This window comes from Pinus tabuliformis, chromosome 4_1, assembly GCF_031772625.1.
Source record: "Pinus tabuliformis cultivar Carrire ecotype Pingquan chromosome 4_1, CPIR1, whole genome shotgun sequence".
Taxonomy (NCBI): Eukaryota; Viridiplantae; Streptophyta; class Pinopsida; order Pinales; family Pinaceae; genus Pinus; species Pinus tabuliformis.
The window spans coordinates 268,154,318-268,173,979 of NC_142303.1; the positions used below are offsets into that span (position 1 = coordinate 268,154,318).

Genomic DNA, 19,662 nt, shown 5'->3' on the forward strand with positions numbered 1-19,662 from the left:
ATCCCCTTATTTGTGGGACAAGGGACCCACCTCAGCGCAGCGATTTCACTGCTAAGTCTACTAAGGCATACATACTCTACCCCCCTCTGGTTTTGAACCTGTGACCTCTTAGAAGGAAACACATGCTTTTGAACCTGTGACCTCTTAGGAGGAAACACGTGCTTTATACATGCTATAGGCAATGTATAAAGCATTCAAATACTGATTATTTATTGACTATTAGCAATCTATTGATTATTTATTAGTTATCTTTGGCAAAAAAAAATTATAGTTTTTTAATAGTTTAATATTAGCAAATGAATTTTGTTATTTTTTCATATATATATATATATATATATAATCTAATTGGTGCAATTTTTATAATTCTTATTTGTAATTATTACTTATGCCCAGACTTATAGGGTACTTCACCGTCTAGATTTTGATGATATGTATATTTTGATTTTGATGCCCACTGAGTAAGCGGCAAATGAATTTTGTTATTTTTTCATATATATAATCTAATTGGTGCAATTTTTATAATTCTTATTTGTAATTATTACTTATGTCCAGATTTATAGGGTACTTCACCATCTAGATTTTGATGATATGTATATTTTGATTTTGATGCCCACTTAGTAAGCGCAGCTTTGAATTTTGATATTAATGTGCAATTACTTTATTACTGGAAATATGTCCAAAAATATTCATATGGCCATTAAAGTCACCATTAACGAATACATTTAGATGTGTTTTAATTTTGTAACTCACGTTTATGTCATCATTTAATACTTATTCTTCATCTATTGTTGCCATTAATGAATAAAGTTCAGGAGCTTTTGCAACATCACATTAATGGGTTTTACTTTATTATATTGAGTCTTAAGATATCAAACTCATATTTAATATATAAAATATTTAACTTAAGGAAAATATATAAATTGGTCACTTCATCATATATTACATTTTTATGTATAAATTTTGCACAAAACATTGGAATTATTTAGGAATGAGTCATACTTAGTCTTCTATAATTACCCTTTATCCATACAAATTATAATTTGACTCCTATTTTTCTATTTCTAACTTTTAAGTAATTCATTAAAAAACGCAATTAACATGTATTACATTAAAAGTACTTTTATGTTAATTTTTTAATATTTTGTAATATTTTTTTGAAATTCAACCATTCAAATTATTTTTTAATTTAATCATTTTAAATTAAATTTAAATTTAAAATAATTATAGTTTAAACCTATATTAACCATATAATATATATTATTTTACATTTATCTAATCAATATTCAAAAATTCATCTTTTATTTATCAAATTTCAATGTTAAATGTTTAATTTAATTATAATCAAACTAAGTGGCATTTTATATTTATAATATTTCCAAACAAAATCATTTTTATTTAAAACTTTTATATTTTAATTTATTATTATCATTATTTTTTTTTTTTGGCTAAGTAAATCTAACCTATTATTCACAGTAAAAGAGTACAATTACAACAAGCTGAGCATGGTGAATCAACTAGCCCGAGAGTAAGGCCATTTGAGCCAGACATTGTCCAAAACTGAGAAATTGGACGAAATTTCCCACGCAGGGGATCCAGAAGAGCACAAACAACATACACAACAGCAACAACAGACAGACACAATTGAAACTGGAAATTGATCTCGACACAGTAACAGAGACAAAATTTGACACATTGAGCCAAAAAACCTTTATAACTGGGCCGCAAAAACCGGTTGAGTAGCTACACCGCTGGATTACTCGTCAGGTGATTCCTCCACGATCCTGCACCAACCCCCTGCATTCAGGTCCTGGGCTTGGGCCGCTGCATTATCATTCAATTCTGGAGGAGCAGGAGCCATAGGATTAGTATTGACAGCGCTGGCCGGCGGAACCATCCCGAGCTGCATACCAACAGTTGGCTTTGGAGTATTGGGATCACCCACCTCCTGCTCATCCTCAGTGAGTGGCATTGGGGCACTGGTATCGCCCTCATCTTGGGCTTCCTCTAGAAAGAGGACAGAGACATGAGCCGTGATCCGAGGGCGATTGAGGGAGCAGTTAAACGTGAAAATAGCAGAACCAAAGGAGGGCGAATTCGAAGAACCAGGGGAGCTTGGGTCGAGGAATTGACTGGGCCTCAGAATGCCCTCATTTCCACAGCGAGGACGAGGATCCTGATTAATGGCGTCAGACCCCGAGGATGGGTGAGAAGGGTTGCCCCGTCCTGAGCCTCTGCGGCTGAGCATTCTCTGGCGATGCCTCGGCATTGTAGAGGGAATACCACGAACAGTGGAGGGAATGCCATGAGCAGCAGAGGGAATGCCACGAACTACAGAGGGAATACCACTAACAGCAGAGGGAGTGCCACGAATAGCAGAAGGAATACCACTACCAGCAGAGGGAATGCTACAAACAGCAGAGGGATTACCACATTCGAATAGCGTTTGTGAGCCTGCCGCCTGAGGTGCGGGCCGCTTAAAATAACCAGAGCTTGACCCCCACGAAACCCAAGCGCCTGCAGAACCCGTAACCATCCAAAACAGCATGAAGCACAACAGCATATAGCCATGGCTGAGGCCGGCTATTAAACAATTCCCACCTCCTCGATCCTCTCCCGCCATAACAATGGCATTCATGGGAGCCGAAGACTGATATCCAACTGTGCATGCGAAACGGGACGACATATTAATCCCAGTCTCAAACATTCCTTTGCCATTTATGGCATCCACCTGCAAGCTCTTCGCCTCCCACATGGCCTCATGTCCTGTGAACCTGGCTGGCAGGTGGCTTCGCCGCGTCGCACACCCCAATCCCATCACACTAATTGCTGCTCTAATCACCCGCATCCGGGGTTATTATCATTATTATTACTAATCATTTTAATTCTCATTTATTGTCTAGTAAATTAAAAAGAAAAAGAATGAAAATTTTAAAGATATATGCAAAATGTATTTGTTATTTGGGCATTGATCAAATAAAAAAAAATCAAATCATGACTTGCTCTTTATCCCATTTGGAGGTTGTTGATTTAATCTAGACTCTTAAATTCACATGCACATGCTTCTGGGTCATTTATGAAGTTATTATCAGTTGGTTGCCATTACGGAGACAACAATTTTACTTAGATTTAACTGCATTATCTCCACCTATAACAAATTTACAAGAACTCTATCTTTTCATAAATTATTTTGCTATTTTAATCATAATTTTTATTAATATAAAATTGTATGTTTTCATTGTTTTTCATTTTAATTTAACTATATTTAAACTAAACAAATATAACTATTTTGTAGCCCTTGTAAAAAATGTTCAATAATTAAATTAAACCGTGAGTAACCTAACTATACAACTATACAAGGCCTTGTTTATTCACTCTTAAAAAAAACAATATCTCTCAAACCTATTTTTCAAAGTTCAATAATCAAATTGAATAATTAAATTAAACCGCTAGTAACCTAACTATATAAGGCCTTGTTTATTCACTCGTTAAAAAAATAATCTCTCTCAAACCCATTACCTACAGGCAGGTGAAAAGAAAAACAATTATCTACGTGTAAGCCATGGTGTTCAGAAACTAGGCAATTATTTTGAGCTTCATGAACAAACGACCCCTGCCACTTCCTCCCTTGCCAAAACAATAACAAGAATAAAAGATCTGAAGGTTCGATAAGTCAGTCAGGAGGAAGTTCAATGCTTGAGATAATGAAAATGCAGCGAAAGGAGAAAATAATTGAAGGAAAAAGAACTCTATGTTGCAGAAGCCAATGGAATAATCGTGATTTCAACAGCACCATTACCATGAAAGAGAGTTGTATAACTCAGAACACTTCAATGGACACTTTTTTTTTTATTTCATTTATTTCCAGTTTCTTGAACAACCACTGCTACAGCACGGTAGCAAGTGTATGGCACTCACAATTTCAGATATTCTGAATTCTGATTCTATCTTTGCTCATCCCGTTGAAAATGAATGAATAAAATTATTTGTCATGGTGTCAGGCACCTCGGAGTCATGAGCAGTTCGTCGACTGCACCATGATTTTCCATTAGAAGAATGCCTGCCCCTCCATAGAAAATACGAATACATGAAAACTCAAACACAAAATTACCAAACCCCTCTCACATACTCTGAAAGTTGAATAATGAAACAGCCTCTTCTTGACACTTATTCTGCCACTCAGTGCTTATTAACCAGGAGAGGAGCTGTGGCACTCAATGATTATGAACCAAGGTTCCGTTGGTTGCAAGCAATTCTGTACTCTTCTCTTCAATCCCATTGACACTTTCTTCAACAGCTAATGGCACAGTTTTAACCTGCCCACAAAAGCACACATCAGACAAAAGCACATTAGCTTCTCCCAGTTTTCCCAATCTAGTGCTAAATCTAGTACTGAACAGGCCAAGATGCCCATGAAACCCACATATCTAAAAATTAAGTATTTCAACAACACTCACCAGATTTCTGTACTTTAAGCTGTAAAACATCTCCAGATAGCGGCGTGTCTCTCGCCTTTCAAGTTTTGATACATACTTCCAAAACCCATAAACTCCAGACAGCGTCATTAATCTGTCGGCATAAATCTGCCATGTATACCTGCAAAAGATCCTCTCCCAACATCAGCATCTGTCACCAATACTGCACAATATAGTATTAAGTTTTAACCTAAAGATTTGACTGTCACTGCTGTCCCCTTAACAAGGAAAAACATTCTTTCTTCAATGTGAAGCAGTGGCAAAAACACAAATAGCACAAGTACAAGTGTCATGAAATCAGGCCCTATACTCACTTTTCATAGATACGCTGTAGACCACCATTAGAGATCTTCTCCCAATGACTGGGATCTGTCTTGCACTTCTCGAAAAATTCAGCAATGCGTTCAGTTGCAGAAACGCCATGGTAGGGATCAATATGAAATCCGGACACCCCATCCACAATAATTTCAGCAGGACCCCCATTACAGGTTGCGAATGTAGGAAGACCACATGTCATTGCTTCAACAACAGTAAGCCCAAAAGCTTCATAAAGTGCAGGCTAAAACATGGCCAAGACAGAAAACAGTTAGTTCAGTAATGGATTCCATTTTTAGATGAATGATAAATAGAGTCTTCACCAATCTTAATAGGTGTAAACTTGTAGATAAGAAATTGAAAAATCTGATATGGAACCTTGGAGTGCAGGATCCTAACTTGTTTGAAAGGTGCAAGGAGGAGAAGGCTAACCTGTACAAAGGCACCCCTGGTGTCACAGATGTAGCGGTAAAGCTCACCGTTCCGCACTCTATTCTTTTGTGCACATATCCATCTGAACTGACCATTCAGGTTATACTCTTTAACTAGTCTATGCATTTTTTCAATTTCGGCCACTTCTTCTCTGTCTTTGGACTTTGATGGGTCAATATCACCAGCAACCACGACAAGGTTAACCAACTCCCTCAAGCGTTTGCTCTTTGCAAACCATTCGACCAATCCTGTCATATTTTTAACCCGGTCGAGTCTTGCCATAGAAAAGATAATGGGCTTTTTACGGTCATTCAAGGCACACCTGAAAAAATGGCAGAAACAGTTGTTTTAGCATATGCAAAAATGTCGAATCAACCTTATTTCTATAAATTGTACTCTCTGCTGCCTCCTCTTCCCAATACGAAGAAACATTACAACCATGAAACGAATGACTACTTCATGTAAATAAAAAATCTCTCCTCTAACATTGTAGTGATATACTCCGCAGTCGGAACCTCATGGTTAAGCCTGTTGAACCTGAAACTTAGCCTTACAGACTGAAGTTCGTATTATGGACCTATCACAAATAGTGAATGCACAGAAATGGGAAAACTACTAATATCTTGTACATTCTTACAAGGAAAGTTGAGCTTCCCAAGAAGACCATGAAAAGGATATGAATTATCATCATTTGGTTGGCAAATGATCAGTTTTAGCTTTCCCAAGAGATACTCACCAAGAGTACGATAAATCCAAAAATTCTGAATCAGCATACAGGAATATATATTACAGTACCATGTCCCGAAATTAGCTGAAGACTTGCACACCCTCACATTACTAAAACGTAAATAGTTGGTGTAAAAAACAATAGAATGAGAAAGAACAACCATGGAGAGTATCACTTACATATGTTCAGCTGTCTGTTCAGGATTGAACAAGAGTTCCTCAATTGTACCATGTAAAGCAGTAAGGCGATGCTGCTTTTCTGTATAAGGGAAATAAATCTGCATGTCTGCTCCAGGAGAAACAATGTTGAACTTGGGATCAAAAACATCAATTCCATGTACCACACGGTAGAGACCAGGAAGGGTGAAAGCTGTGTGGCTTTCGTACTGTCCAACAGTATCCTTGCTGCAGCAACAAAGTTATATAGTACATGTATGTATTAACAATAGTGATTAATTCCAATTGGTTCAGAATATTTTTTGAAAAAGGTCCATATTGTTTTCAGGTCTGCCATACTCAAAATACAACTCTGAGAAACAAAATAATAGTTGAGCAGGTTCAGAACCAAAAATTAAATAAAAGTTTCCAGATTCTCTCTATAGGAGGAAAACATCAGACCTTCCTGCAATCTCTTGATATGTGCTAGTGATAATGAAATCCGCATGGTTCATTGCGATTAGATCTGCAGTAAACTGACAAGAGAAATGGTATTTTTCTTCAAAATTCTTCCAATATATGTCCGAATCTGGGTATTTGGTCTTCTCCAAAGCATGGGCTATGTTGCACTGAGATGACAAAGAGAATATATCTTTAGATTAAAATTTTCAAGGAGAAAATCAATTCATTTTTCAGCTGTAACAGATACAAATGCACAATGGCAAGTGGAAAAACCTGAGTGATTCCTTGTTTATGTGCCATCAAAGATGCGACTAAATTTCCATCACTGTAATTGCCAATAATCAGATCAGGTTGACCTTTCAGCTCCACGGCTATTTCATTTGTTACATCCTACAACAACATTCCAAGAATCAAGTTCAAGGAGACTGTGGAGTGGAACCCTTGGCCATTCTGTCACCAAAAGATTTGTACTGATAAAATATTAAAAAGTGCAATAGATGGCATAATTCAAGTAGTTCAGCAACAAGGTTACTGATGCTAATCCTCCAACTCAGGAACCCATTGCCTAATTCTAACCTTTCTACTTCAGAAACATTAAAACTAATTCTAACACTTTCAGGAGAAGGATAACTTTTTATGCATAGAAATTAGCATCATCTGCATAAAATAAACAAATTGAAGCACTCCTAAGAAATTGGAACAAGAGAAGTTTTTTTTCCTATCCACCATTTAAATAGTTTCTTCAGTCTGTAGCAACTTCCTAAGGATGACCCTTACGTAGGGAAGATAAATAAAAGTCACCATTAGCCATCAACAATTCCCTAGCTACTTTAGGCTATTATTTCCCTTTTGTGAGCAGTTGCACAGGCAATCACAACAAGGAGGGGCATGAACAGTCTCATAAGAAACAGTTTTAAAAATGTGAATGGCCCATATTTACAGGATATGACCTATGAACAACCAACACAATAAAAACTCTAGACATGGTGTAGTTTTAGATCTACAAAACCATCTAGATATAACAATGGCAACATTCTAAGAGCAGTAGGGGTTGAAGAGGGGTTAGTGACATTGTAACAATTTTATACTGCATACAAGAGACGAGCATCAAAGCTAAAGGCTGTGACTTAGTTATGGTGTAGCCACTTCTTCCAACGACCAATAAATCTCCAGTGTATAAGCTACCTTGTAGTTGTGATCTCTATTAATATAAGTTCCATATGATATACTTAAGGCACAAAAGAAACAAATTGTGTATGACAATCTGTTTTCGGCATTGTATGGTGTTTCATGTCAAAAACTTTCCTCCATTTTTATTTTTTAATTTACTTTTTCAATTGATTTAAAGCATCGTACACCTTGAACTACACTATTGCTTAAAAGGAGATGTGCATACACACTGGCGCCAAACAAAAAAATTGTCAATTTCAATCTTGACAAGTCATCTTTACCTCCGAAAATCTTTCCAAGTAAGGCCACACATCAAATCGAGAAACCCAGTCGCGCACAACTCCTTTTCTGTTCTGAAGGGCACCCGTAGAATCCGTGAATGTTGTGTTCCACTAATTTTTTCAAGTCGTTGATTGCATGTTGTCCCGTGAGCCTCAGGGATCAGCCGAGTCACCTTGTAACAAAATTGAAAAATGTTGAATAAAAAAAATAAAATTATACTTCGGAAACCAGAATAAAAGACAACATTTGAACCTTAACATAGAACTTTCTCACACACAGGGCTGTGATCCACTGCTATGTGGGTGTCATGAGGTACTTAAGTCTACTCGTGTGTATAAACGAAAAGTAAGCAATTTACAGATGATGGTCTTACATAATACAAAAACACCTCATTCATCAAACGCTAGAGTTTACATTAGTCATGGTAAAAATTTGATCAATTCAGGTCACTGCTAATTTGAATACAGTAGACATAATGTAGGTAACAGAGCAGCACTTTACCACAATAATCTCAGGCGTAATGTCCAATCCTTGTTGTTTTATTCTCAATAGCATTTCATTCTCCAAGGCGCGACATTGATCAAGTATATACACAACCTGTGCACAAATAAGAACATGAAATCAGGTTTTTTTTCCTAATCTGATAGTTTTGCAGCACAAAACAGTTACAAAAGGATTTCAATTAATACTGTTTTATATTGTTTTAATATCCGACCTGTGGCTGATGTTTACACGGATATATTGCTAAGTATTTTCAATTTCATTGTTAAAGGACAAAGCATAGCAAAATTAAAGGACAAGTTCAAAATATCATCAAAAGATGCAGAAAAGATCTCATTGAATGTACATTGCATTTATTAAAATTCTATGTACCTGTCCACCGGTGTCGGGCATTCCTAAAACATTTGCTTGGCCAAAATAACCATGAGGTGAAAGAATCACAACATTAAAGACCATAGGAACCCTTCCTAGAAACGTTTCTAAATTTGATGCATCAGGTGCCTGAAGGATCTCCAAGAGCAAATGAATCGTATCCAAGACATGTTCTGCATTCTCTCCCCATCCTTTTTCCAATCCCATTTCTTGTAACCTGCCCATAGCAGAGGTAATAAACAGACAAAGGCATTGGCATTTGTTCTCATCTCCTATATGTATAAACTTTGGATCTAGTTTTATTTCCAATATATTCATTCATCTTGAAATCAATCCAGCCATATGAATATATCAAGAAAAATGCTATTTAAACTTATAAATGGAAGCACATGTTAACCTCAATTAAGTCCGCAAATAATTCCTACAATATCAATCTTTTTCTTGCTGTAATATAGACTTGGATAGAAAAAAGAACATATCTGTAATAGAGCAAGTATTTTATATTACTTGTATTCAAACTCTGCATATGGCGTATCCTTGGGGAACTTTTTGAGATGCTCTTCTGCCTTTACCAAGGCTGAGCGTAGCCCGGGCAAACTCTGAATCCTCTCATTGAGCATCAGCTTCTGCAAGTTAAATGGCACACATTATACTTTCCCAATTATCGACATACTACTAATGATAAATTAAGAAGTGCATAAAACCAAGTATAAATTCATTTCTGACCAAAGTAAAACAAAGTCAGTTCCTCTGACAAAATTTCACACCTCAGATTCCATAAGTTACCTGGCTATATACTTAAGCTAAAGGTAAGATTCTATGAATTATCTTTATCCCATCCAGAGTACTTCACATTTAATGCGATGTCTTTAATTTGATGTCAATTTGCTCCCAGAAGTAATATATAAAGCCATGTAAGAATATTATCAGCAAAATTCAAGCATAAGTTAAAAAAAACATAGCCAATGTAGTGGACGGAGGGAAACATCTTGGTAATTAGGTTCCTCTGTTTTAGTTTGAATTGAGCTGAGCTTTCAATAGATACATAGATAGTTTTCTATAAAGAATTGAAGCAAAAACAAAATATGAGATAGGCCTATGAATTTTGAATCAATTCATATTCCATATCTCTAGTACAGCTACGGCTAGCTTGTCTGATATTTGATTTAGATGGATTTTGCATAAAATGCATTTGTGAACTGTCAAACGCACTGATACAATATGTGAACCAAGAAAAGCAAATGACCTGGCCTCGGTATTTGTGCGCTCGAAGGAAATCCAGCAACGGCTGCATGCTTTCTTTGTCACGGAATAGTCTCGAGGATAAATGTCGGTTCAAAAATTGAACTCCATTACCAATGGAGGATGGCTGTGTTGGGCGCGGAAAGGATGCATTGAAAGGTTCAAAGTCTAGCTCCAAGACGTAGTCATGCTTGATACTGCAAAATACAAAGTTCTCATCATTCAGTGAATCTATTTGTGCACCTGCAAATGTATATAGAGAATATGAAAGATAGCACAATATGGTGGAATGTATAGTGTATATCCCTATATATATGCACCTATAGTGGGTGGATGCATTTGCAAGTATCTATTGATCAGGCTTATTACTTTTTTATTTTGCATAATGCAAGAAAATTGCATAAAAGATTATAAAGAAAGAATGTCTACACTCTTTGACAAGTAAGTTAACCAGTTATGAGACTTTCAAAATATCATTGACAACATCCGTACTTGTATCATTCTCCACCTTTATTTTAATGCACCATGGATCCATGATGTAAATCACTACCTTCCATTCACAAGGTGCTCCTTGAATTCCAAATATTCAGCTACAGAAAGCTGTTCAACAGCAAGTTCATCAACATTGACTCGAACATATTCCCACACACCAGGTCTTGGCCGTACCGCAAGAGCAATCCATGGTGGAAGAACAATTGCCTCCTGCAGCATATGTTATATTTCCATAAACAACAAATTAATATGCACACATGTTTTCAAAACAACACTGATTTTGAAATCTACTGCTCAAGGAGATGCAATAATGCAGCATGTATTTTAACCAATGAAAAAAGTCTGACTATACCTGGGTAGACCTCAACACATCTCCAAATAGCCCATGTCGGAGACTTTCAAGTTCATCATTCTTTCCTATAACCTCTTCTAGTCCATCTAATAGTTGATGAGGCTGCAAAATCTTCTTCCCTTCTGCTACATATCTGCAACAGTAAGCCAAAATCAGGTCATCCCTTAAAAACTTGTGGGACTAAATGTCCATTTGGTGCATATCTCCATCATATAGTTTACCATGTCCTAAGTTATATGAACTTATGAACCGTCTTTGTTGGTGACCTTAATTTTTATATATTATAGCTTTTTCAATCCTTTAACCCTTCTAATGTTCTTTACTATACTGTCAAAGGATCAAGGACTCTGCAACTATGCAAGAATTGAATTCCTCTAATATGATCAAAGAAGGAAGCTTTTTTTGACATATTTGAGAAAGATATATTGAAAAGTTTAACAACAGTGTGAGATCAACATTTCTGTTGGCACAAAGATTGTTCTAATTCTGATTTTGAGCTGGTGACACCCAAGACATGAACATAATTCCATTCTTATTTGGTGCCCATGTTCTCCATGTGGCTTGGTGGTTTGCACCATCCATGTCATGTAACATTTTCATGGGCATGCTCCTAAACACTCCCTCTTAACTGTAGATCATCTCTCTTTGAGAAAACCCATCAGTTCACCTATGCATGCAAGCATAAGGCAGACCCTACCAGTATATGCATTAGCTCATTCTCAGACAGCTTCAACTGTGAATAAACTCAAATAAGAAAATCAGTATTCCAATACATTTTAAAATTTTGAAATTTCCAATAAGAAGCTCACAAAATGAGGCAATAACTGAACATTAATGCTGTTCTTTTCCTTTCTATTCTCACGGTTAAAAAGTGCAGATGTTGAGTAGGGTAATGCAGGTCCACTTTTTGAAGTGAGGGAGGCAAAAACAAATTGCTAGTCATGGTAAGCCTATTGTAAACAATCAATATCAGAATGATCTTATTCTTTTAAAATTCCAAAACAGACCTTAGAACAGTTACTACTAATAGACTTTCAAACTTGCATTTAAATGACTGCTTAGCTTCCATTATAACCTTCCTCAGATCCTATGTATGTTCCTGCTACATAGTCATTAGTATCTAATTTGCAATCAGAATGAATATTGAATTGGACGGGTGCAATTCCTTATTTCTAATTAATATCCAGCGTTACCACCAAAAAAGTGAGATGCATTCTTAACTCAAATCAATACCTTTGAGTTCCATGAAAAATCATGCGCTCAGAGGCACAACCAGACCAAATACTGCCCAAAATATGTCTTCTTAGTGCTATTAGCCTCAAGAAAAGATATCTAAGTCCAAATTCAGTTATCTCATTTTTTTGAGAATAGCTTTTCTCATTGGCCTGAAGGCTTCATCTTATTCTTACGCTTGCTGAGCATAGACACGTCACATTACTCGAGTTCAACCTGATCTTCCTAGTTTTGACAATGTAATTAAATGGTGAAATGAAAAGTACCTTGGATAGAACATAACTAATTTGATCTGATTAGTTCTAGAAGATTAGAGTCATAAAGTCCTTAAAATGGGTGGTAGATGAAGATGTTCCACCTTTAGTTTCTGTATTGGATAACCACTTTATGACACAGGTTGTCATTCAGACATGAACTATGATACTGTCTGAGTTATGACAGGAGCTCAAGAACTTTTGGCCAGACAGGAGAGAGTAGTCAACAGGAGAAGGGCACTCTGAAATTTAAGGAAAAACTGTTAAAATATAAAAGCCATCCATGGATGAACTTTTGATTAATCTAACACACTCGTCTAAACAGATAATTAGTCCATGCCTTACCACGTGGAACGGAAAATGCAATTTTCCAAACCAATATCATGCTTTTTCATTACAAAATCCTTCAGCGAGCTGTCAATCCTATAAATCATGCCCAAAGAGAGAACTTTGAGAGCAATGCTACATTCTTGCCTCCAATAAAGGAAGGAAGAAGGGCTGCTCAGGGCCAAAAAAGAATATAACTGTTCTGTATTAAGTATGGCAGTAACTCTGAAAATCCCACAATAGAAGACAAAAAAAATCCTATCTTACCTATAATGTAAGTACCGATGACTGAAAAAGAACAATATTTTGCTCTGGAAAGACAATGCGATAGTAGAGAACCCACAAAATGAAAAAGAGTTGAAACAGGGATCATAAAGTAAAAGCCCATCCTGTTGATTTCATCACTCATTACACCCAATCTTACAAATTGGAAATTCATTTCTCCAATAAGCAGATTTTACAGTTAAAGATGAGGTAAGTGGTCAATTGCAGTAAAAAACGTGGAGCCAAAAACAAAGTTCTTACAAATTGGAAACTCATTTCTCCAATAAGCAGATTTTACAGTTAAAGATGAGGTAAGTGGTCAATTGCAGTTAAAAACGTGGAGCCAAAAACAAAGTTCATAAAATGCTGGAATTGTGGACATAAACAACGGGATTGATCCCTATTGGACGAGTATCGGCCCAGGTTTACATCGGTCTGGCTTAGTAGTATCTACAAAGAGATTTCTCCAAAATAAAAATATTGAAATGCTTGAATACCTATTGTAAGAAGAGCAGCCAACTAAAATAATTACAACCCAAGAGGTAATTATTTGAACGGTTTCATAAGTACAACAGAACAACCCCTGTAACTTGACCCCAGTTACAAATTACACCTAGCAATTGCAACCAGCCTAAAATTGATGATAACCACTATTGAGCAGTTTGGGTATAGCCATGTCAACCAGCTGCAACCAAGGTCAGCAAGGTGACTGATCAGACCTTTTTCCTGTTTGGGGGGCATGTCAAACAAAAATTCTGAAAACAAATCCAGCATACTATACCCACTAAAGTTACACCATACAGCCCTGAACTTCTCTCTGCATCACCCTCTCACAATGCCTTGAATCTTCAATGCCCAACAAAAGTCGCAAAACCCACAACTAATACCAAACACTTACAAACTCAACAGACAGCCCAAATCATATTCTCAAAAACCTTCAAAGCACATAAAATACCCAATTCTTTATACACCCATGAACTCCGTCCTCGGACTCCAACTCTTAATACCACTCAGACTACACAGTTGCATTCATGCAGGAAAAGGAAGATATTGAGCAATTATAAGTTATTCATATCTCATGGCCAGAGGCATTCTGATCAATCTCTCATCAGGGAAGAGTGGCGAGAATTACCTTGAAAGCAGAGAAACTATTTCATTGCGGTGTTCAGAGAGCATGTCCTCAACACGCTCTCGTGAACTCAGTGCATGGGTGAGCGTTGCAGCAACCATATTTACCTTTACTTTTATATTGATGTCAATACCACCAATTAAAAGGAAAATTTAACTGTTATTTGCTGTTGCCTACTAGCCCTTCTACAATGCCGATGGATCCTCTGATAACATAATTCAACTCTGTACACACTGGAATTACAACACAGACACTCCTGAACTTTTGTGAATTATGAGGCAGGGAACTTCAAAAGAGATTGACGAATTAACAGAAACACCTTCAATGAAAATAAGAGCTCAACATTGCAGAATGTGGCAACAGCTCTGGTAAAGAGTGTAGAAGAACAGAAGAGCAGCAGCGTACTTATATTGTCTAAGAAGATTGTTGGTGAATTAAACTTAAAGCATAAGCAATCACTCACAAACCATGAGTCAAAATCAGGTAAGGAAATCAGTTCATTTGCTGGCCTTCTCTACATTATTCACCCTCTGTCAACTCAGCTGAGCAGGTGCGAGTCTCATACGAGGCTGTCCACGTCGGATTTGGTGTAGCACTCAAAGAAGTGCATTATGACGATGGTAGCCTGTCCAAAACAGTGTTTTGGTAGCCTAGCCCCTGGATTTGGGAGATCACTGAAGATGGTAACACGTTCACGTAAATGTGGTAAAGGATGGAATTATGGGCCTTTTTAAAGAGTTTCCATGAGCTTTGTTGCACTAATTCCTTCAGTAAATTCCCTTTTTAACTATACTTTCACGGTAAATTAAGTTAGTGATACATGAGAGAAAAGCTAAGGAAAAAGTGTCATGAGCGAAAGAAACGCTGGATACAAATGGTATATGGTTGGTTTGATGTTCAAGAGAGCGCTACGGCCGTAAGTTAATTTAGTGATACATGAGAGAAAAGCTAAGGAAAAAGTGTCATAAGCAAAAGAAAAGCTTGATACAAATGGTATTGGGTTCGTTTGATGCTCAAAAGAGAGCTATGGCTGTAAGTTAATGAACACTAGGGTGCTATGTCATTATATTGTCCATTAGTATAGCACTGTAGTAAGGAGGCAAAGTAAAAAGATGAGTTTAAGGCCAAGTTGTGAGATCATGTGTCTAGCTTGATGCTCAAGGGAGCATTATGACACTAGATGTTTAAGGGGGCACTATGGCACTAGACTAAGGTGTAGATGGGTGACATGGAGTGCTAGTGGAGATAAAAATTAAGTTTTGAACCATAAAACTAGATGTGTGTCACTATCTTGAGGCTCAATGGGGTGGTGTGCCACTAGACTAAGAGCATTATGACACTAGATGCTCAAGGGAGCATTATGACACTAGATGTTCAAGGGGGCACTATGGCACTAGACTAAGGTGTAGATGGGTGACATGGAGTGCTAGTGGAGATAAAAATTAAGTTTAGAAGCATAAAACTAGATGTGTGTCACTATCTTGAGGCTCCATGGGGTGGTGTGTCACTGGACTAAGGACTAGTGGAGTGATACACTTGCTAAAAAAAGCAAACTTGCAACAAAAACTTGAGTTAATGTCTTTTCCCGGAGTGTCGGTTCATTGGAATGAGGAGTTGGGGTGACTGTATCACTGGGTTTACTATTAGTGTTCCCTTGTATTAATGGGTTGAGAAACAATGTTTAGTCAAGATTAAATTCCTTCTTAAGGGGCCTTAGGGTTCAAAAAATGCTTATTTCAGCTTGGGAAAGGTCAATCAATCTTTGAAGCTAAATTATGAGGCCTTGACTAAGTGGGGACCCTCAAATTCCTTGTTATAGCCTTAAAAACCACCTCTATGTGCCTTATAGGATCTCATCATATTCCACATTGAGACACTACAAGAATTTCTCTTGTCAACATGCTTTTGAGCATGGTTGTGACCACAAAAACTAGGAGAGTGTGACAAGTCATAGGTTGTACCACTTGTAGAACATGACGATCATGCATTGCACTATTGTCAAACAGTGATCGTTGTCTCAACCTCCAAAATTGACAATCCTGAGGAGAAACAATGTGGGACTTTAGTTACACTTCATGTGCATCACCAATAAACTAGCTTACGACTCAGTCTCACCCAGTGCACTAAAGCATTCAAGCACATCCACTCATCCTAAAACTACCTCTTCTCCATTTATATAATGAATGCCAAGCCAAGGGAAAGAGGAGGAACGAATCAAGTTTATGTTGATGAATTTTCAAGAGAAGCCCTAGGAGAGACAAAGGCAATAAACCAAAGAGGACTACTTGGGAGCTAAGGTAAATTTGTTTTATGTACTACATTGTTGCTACTGATTAATACAAATGGATCTATGCCATTTTTCCCTTCCTTATATATTTTCTAAATTCGTGAATGATAGTTTCATGATTGTATTTTTTGTATGTGTGCTTATGTGGTTTCATTAAGAAGGATAAAAGTACTTTATTCCTAAAAATCTATTTGGTGCAAGTACTTTGGAAAAAGCGACTGTTGTTTACTGTGTATAGGAAGCAGCTCATAAAAGATAAAACAATGGATCTATGGAGCTACACCCACTAAGGACATAGATGGCATTTATCATTAAAAGTGTGCACCCTGAATACCTCTTTTTCATTTGTATATCTAAACAAAATGCTTGCCTTAATTCGATTTATTATCTACATAGTGTTTTGACCCCAATATGCCTCGATTTAATGGAAAACTTGAGGGAGGATTCACCTATCCATAGGTGGGGTTCTTTTCCATGGTGGAATTGGCGACTCCACTAGGAAAATAACTTGTTCTCTTTCTCCAGGAGTTCATCCTCTTGCACCTAGTTTATCCTTTAGTCTTTGGATAAGTTGTTTACTTGTTTGGGTTTGATTTTGCATTTTAAATTTTGGATTTTCCATGTCTTATTGCATGGTCATTGGATGAGTATTCACACAGCCACAACTAGTCATGGGTTGGACTATGTTTTAGTCACAACCACTTGACAAAGGTCGCTCTATGGCACACTACCTGAGCGTCGCCGCTCTTGTAGGTGTCTGATAGGTATCTTCCGAATTCCTAGATTGCATTGTTTGCATCTTATTTTTTTCCTGAGTTATCCTAACTAGACTTGATTTATTGTAAACCCCCTTCATTGTATATTTTTATTTCTTCTTTTGTTCATAAGCATATTTGTTTAAAAACACATGAAATATAGATATTTCTACATGATCCTCATTAGTTTGGTTTTTGTTTGAAGTTGACGTGAAAAGGATTGAGTGTTTTCAATCCTTCAAGAATCTATTTCCCACTTGAATGTTTTTTCTATTTTTCTATTTTTATTTTCTTTGTTCGAGTTTACTTCCACGCATGCACATTGAAAAGTTTAAAGTTTTGGCTTTGTCATTGTGATGTAGTTGATTGGAGTTATTTTTTGCTTGACTTAATGTTGTCTGTAGAATGTTTGTCTATTTAGTCAAACCTATACTTATCTAGAATTCCCCACAAACATATTTCATTTTTTATTTGTTTGTTCAAAAGAGGAAAAATGCAAAAGAAAATTATTTACATTCATAGTTACATTTTGAAAAATTGTTTTGCATTAATTATTGTATACATTGGAAATATTGCATTTAGGTGTTGTTTATTTTTAGTTTGAACATAAAAATAAAGAAATACTCCTCCCTACCCTAGATAGATTTCTTTGAATTTAAAAGATTGCATCCTTTTCCATTCTTTAGATTTTATCTTGTGCATAAAGGAGTCAAGAACATCACTTAAGTTGAACGCCATTACCTTGTTGAGTAAAGAACAACCTTTAAAAGAAACACTAATATTATTATTTTATTGGTACACCAAAAGTATCTTAGGATTTTAGGGTCTTGGATTAGGTTGGAAAAGACACTCTCCAAGATCATCAAACAAATAGTAGAATCTTGAGTTAGGGAGTGCAAATCCATTTGCAATTAGATGTTTCCAGGGAAACCCTTCTAACACAATGATCAAGCACTAGGTCACACCAGGACCATGGGAACGATAACCTTTCTTCATTTGGTCTCAATTTTATGGTATAGGGGTCTATTTCAGGGGGTTGTAGGCTCGATATGTTGCCTTTGTGTGTGGACCCAACCCATGACTGCTCCCCTAGGCTAGTTGATTGTAGGTGGTAACCATAATGGCCATTAAATTAGGGACCTTATATAAGTGATGAAAAGTGGGGCATGCTTGCTATACCTGGGAGAGACATTATTTAGTACTCACTCATATCCCTTAGACGGTACCCACATTTTATGACAAGTACTTGCACCAATTGTTGAGTTATTAAGTAATAGGTTATTGTAACTATCCCTTCCACATCTTCATGGTTGACTTGGCCCTCATCAACCAAGCTCCAACCAAGAGAAGACCCCTCTGATATATTTGGTTTGATTGATGTTTCTCTCTTAGGAATTTTTAGAGCATTCTCTTTGGTTTTGGTCAACGTCGACTCTAGCCTTTTACCTTTCTTTTTGTTTCCCTCCAACTCCAACATCGTGGCTAAATCAATAACCCATTGGTCGAGGCGGCAATGTGGTCTCTCTCCAATTGCGAGAGAACCATTGGCTATTCATAGGTGAGTATGGTTACTGAATCATAATCCCTTAGATCACTCTACTGCACACACCACTTATTCAAGATATGGTCTTGAAATTGAGACCATATGTGACAACATCTTTCCCAATTTCAAGCCTCCATTAATAGACCCATTTGGACCTATATTGTAACGAGTCCACCCGCTTGTGCTAGATTTTTGGTTTTTTTTTTTTCTGCCGCCACCTTGCCATGTCGGGAATTACTAAGATAGCTCACATAAGAATGCCCCTACCACCTACTACTACCAATATGGTATGAGCCACCTCGTTCCCTCCCTTAGCTTCACTAAGTGGGATCAACACTTCCACTACTCTACCTATTACTCATTCGTTCTCTATTTGGGGATAGATACGTTTGTCATGCTTCCCAATTGTGATTGTTTCTGCTCTCTCGACACTAATATCATAGATGGAATCACCTTTCATTACCTTCCCTCAATTTGGAGGTTTTCCCTTTACAACCAATGGAAGTAGACCTTATACAAATTTATTTATTGTAATCCCATCCTTCTTCATTGGTCCCCCACCCTCTTCTCCAAACATCCCAATGGGATTAGGACCCCCCACCAGATGGTTGGGGGTAACACTACTCACTTGCGGAAGTAATGTATTTGAACTCACACCTATTATGGAAACTCACCTCCATTTAGGGACAATCTAATAGCTAGGGGTGCCTTTACCCCTGACACCTTTCCCACAACCAATGTGCATCCATTTGGGAAATTTTCAAGCTTTAGACACCCTTTCTATAGTAGAGCCAATCCCATCAACACCTTTTTGACTTGGGGAAACCCACAAGGGAACTTCTTTCCTTATGGTCATACTAGCGTTCCCAGTTTCTCTTACTCGAGGTTTCAACCTC

At 37.0% G+C, this 19,662-nt stretch overlaps 1 protein-coding gene across 2 annotated transcripts; it reads right to left on the reverse strand.

Moving 5' to 3' along the window:
- Positions 1–3,830: 3,830 nt before the first annotated feature.
- Positions 3,831–14,444, reverse strand: LOC149175298 (sucrose synthase 4-like). Of its 2 annotated transcripts, XR_016258003.1 has the most exons (10): positions 14,185–14,444; positions 10,975–11,107; positions 10,681–10,832; positions 10,135–10,327; positions 9,396–9,514; positions 8,889–9,105; positions 8,517–8,612; positions 8,015–8,187; positions 6,837–6,953; positions 6,709–6,730 (listed from the first exon to the last, which is right to left on the reverse strand). XR_016258003.1 is itself a non-coding variant. In XM_089419579.1 (8 exons), exons 2-8 carry the CDS (start codon positions 6,861–6,863, stop codon positions 4,212–4,214), a joined length of 1,227 nt encoding a protein of 408 aa, XP_089275705.1. In that variant the 5' UTR covers positions 6,864–6,953; positions 8,015–8,033; the 3' UTR covers positions 3,831–4,211. The 2 variants fall into 2 exon arrangements, 1 of the variants encoding a protein (XP_089275705.1); XM_089419579.1 differs by lacking the exons at positions 8,517–8,612; positions 8,889–9,105; positions 9,396–9,514; ... (2 more) ...; positions 10,975–11,107; positions 14,185–14,444 and adding exons at positions 3,831–4,313; positions 4,455–4,593; positions 4,787–5,031; positions 5,220–5,541; positions 6,126–6,350 and having other exon boundaries at positions 6,564–6,730; positions 8,015–8,033.
- Between the last annotated feature and the right edge of the window lie 5,218 nt (positions 14,445–19,662).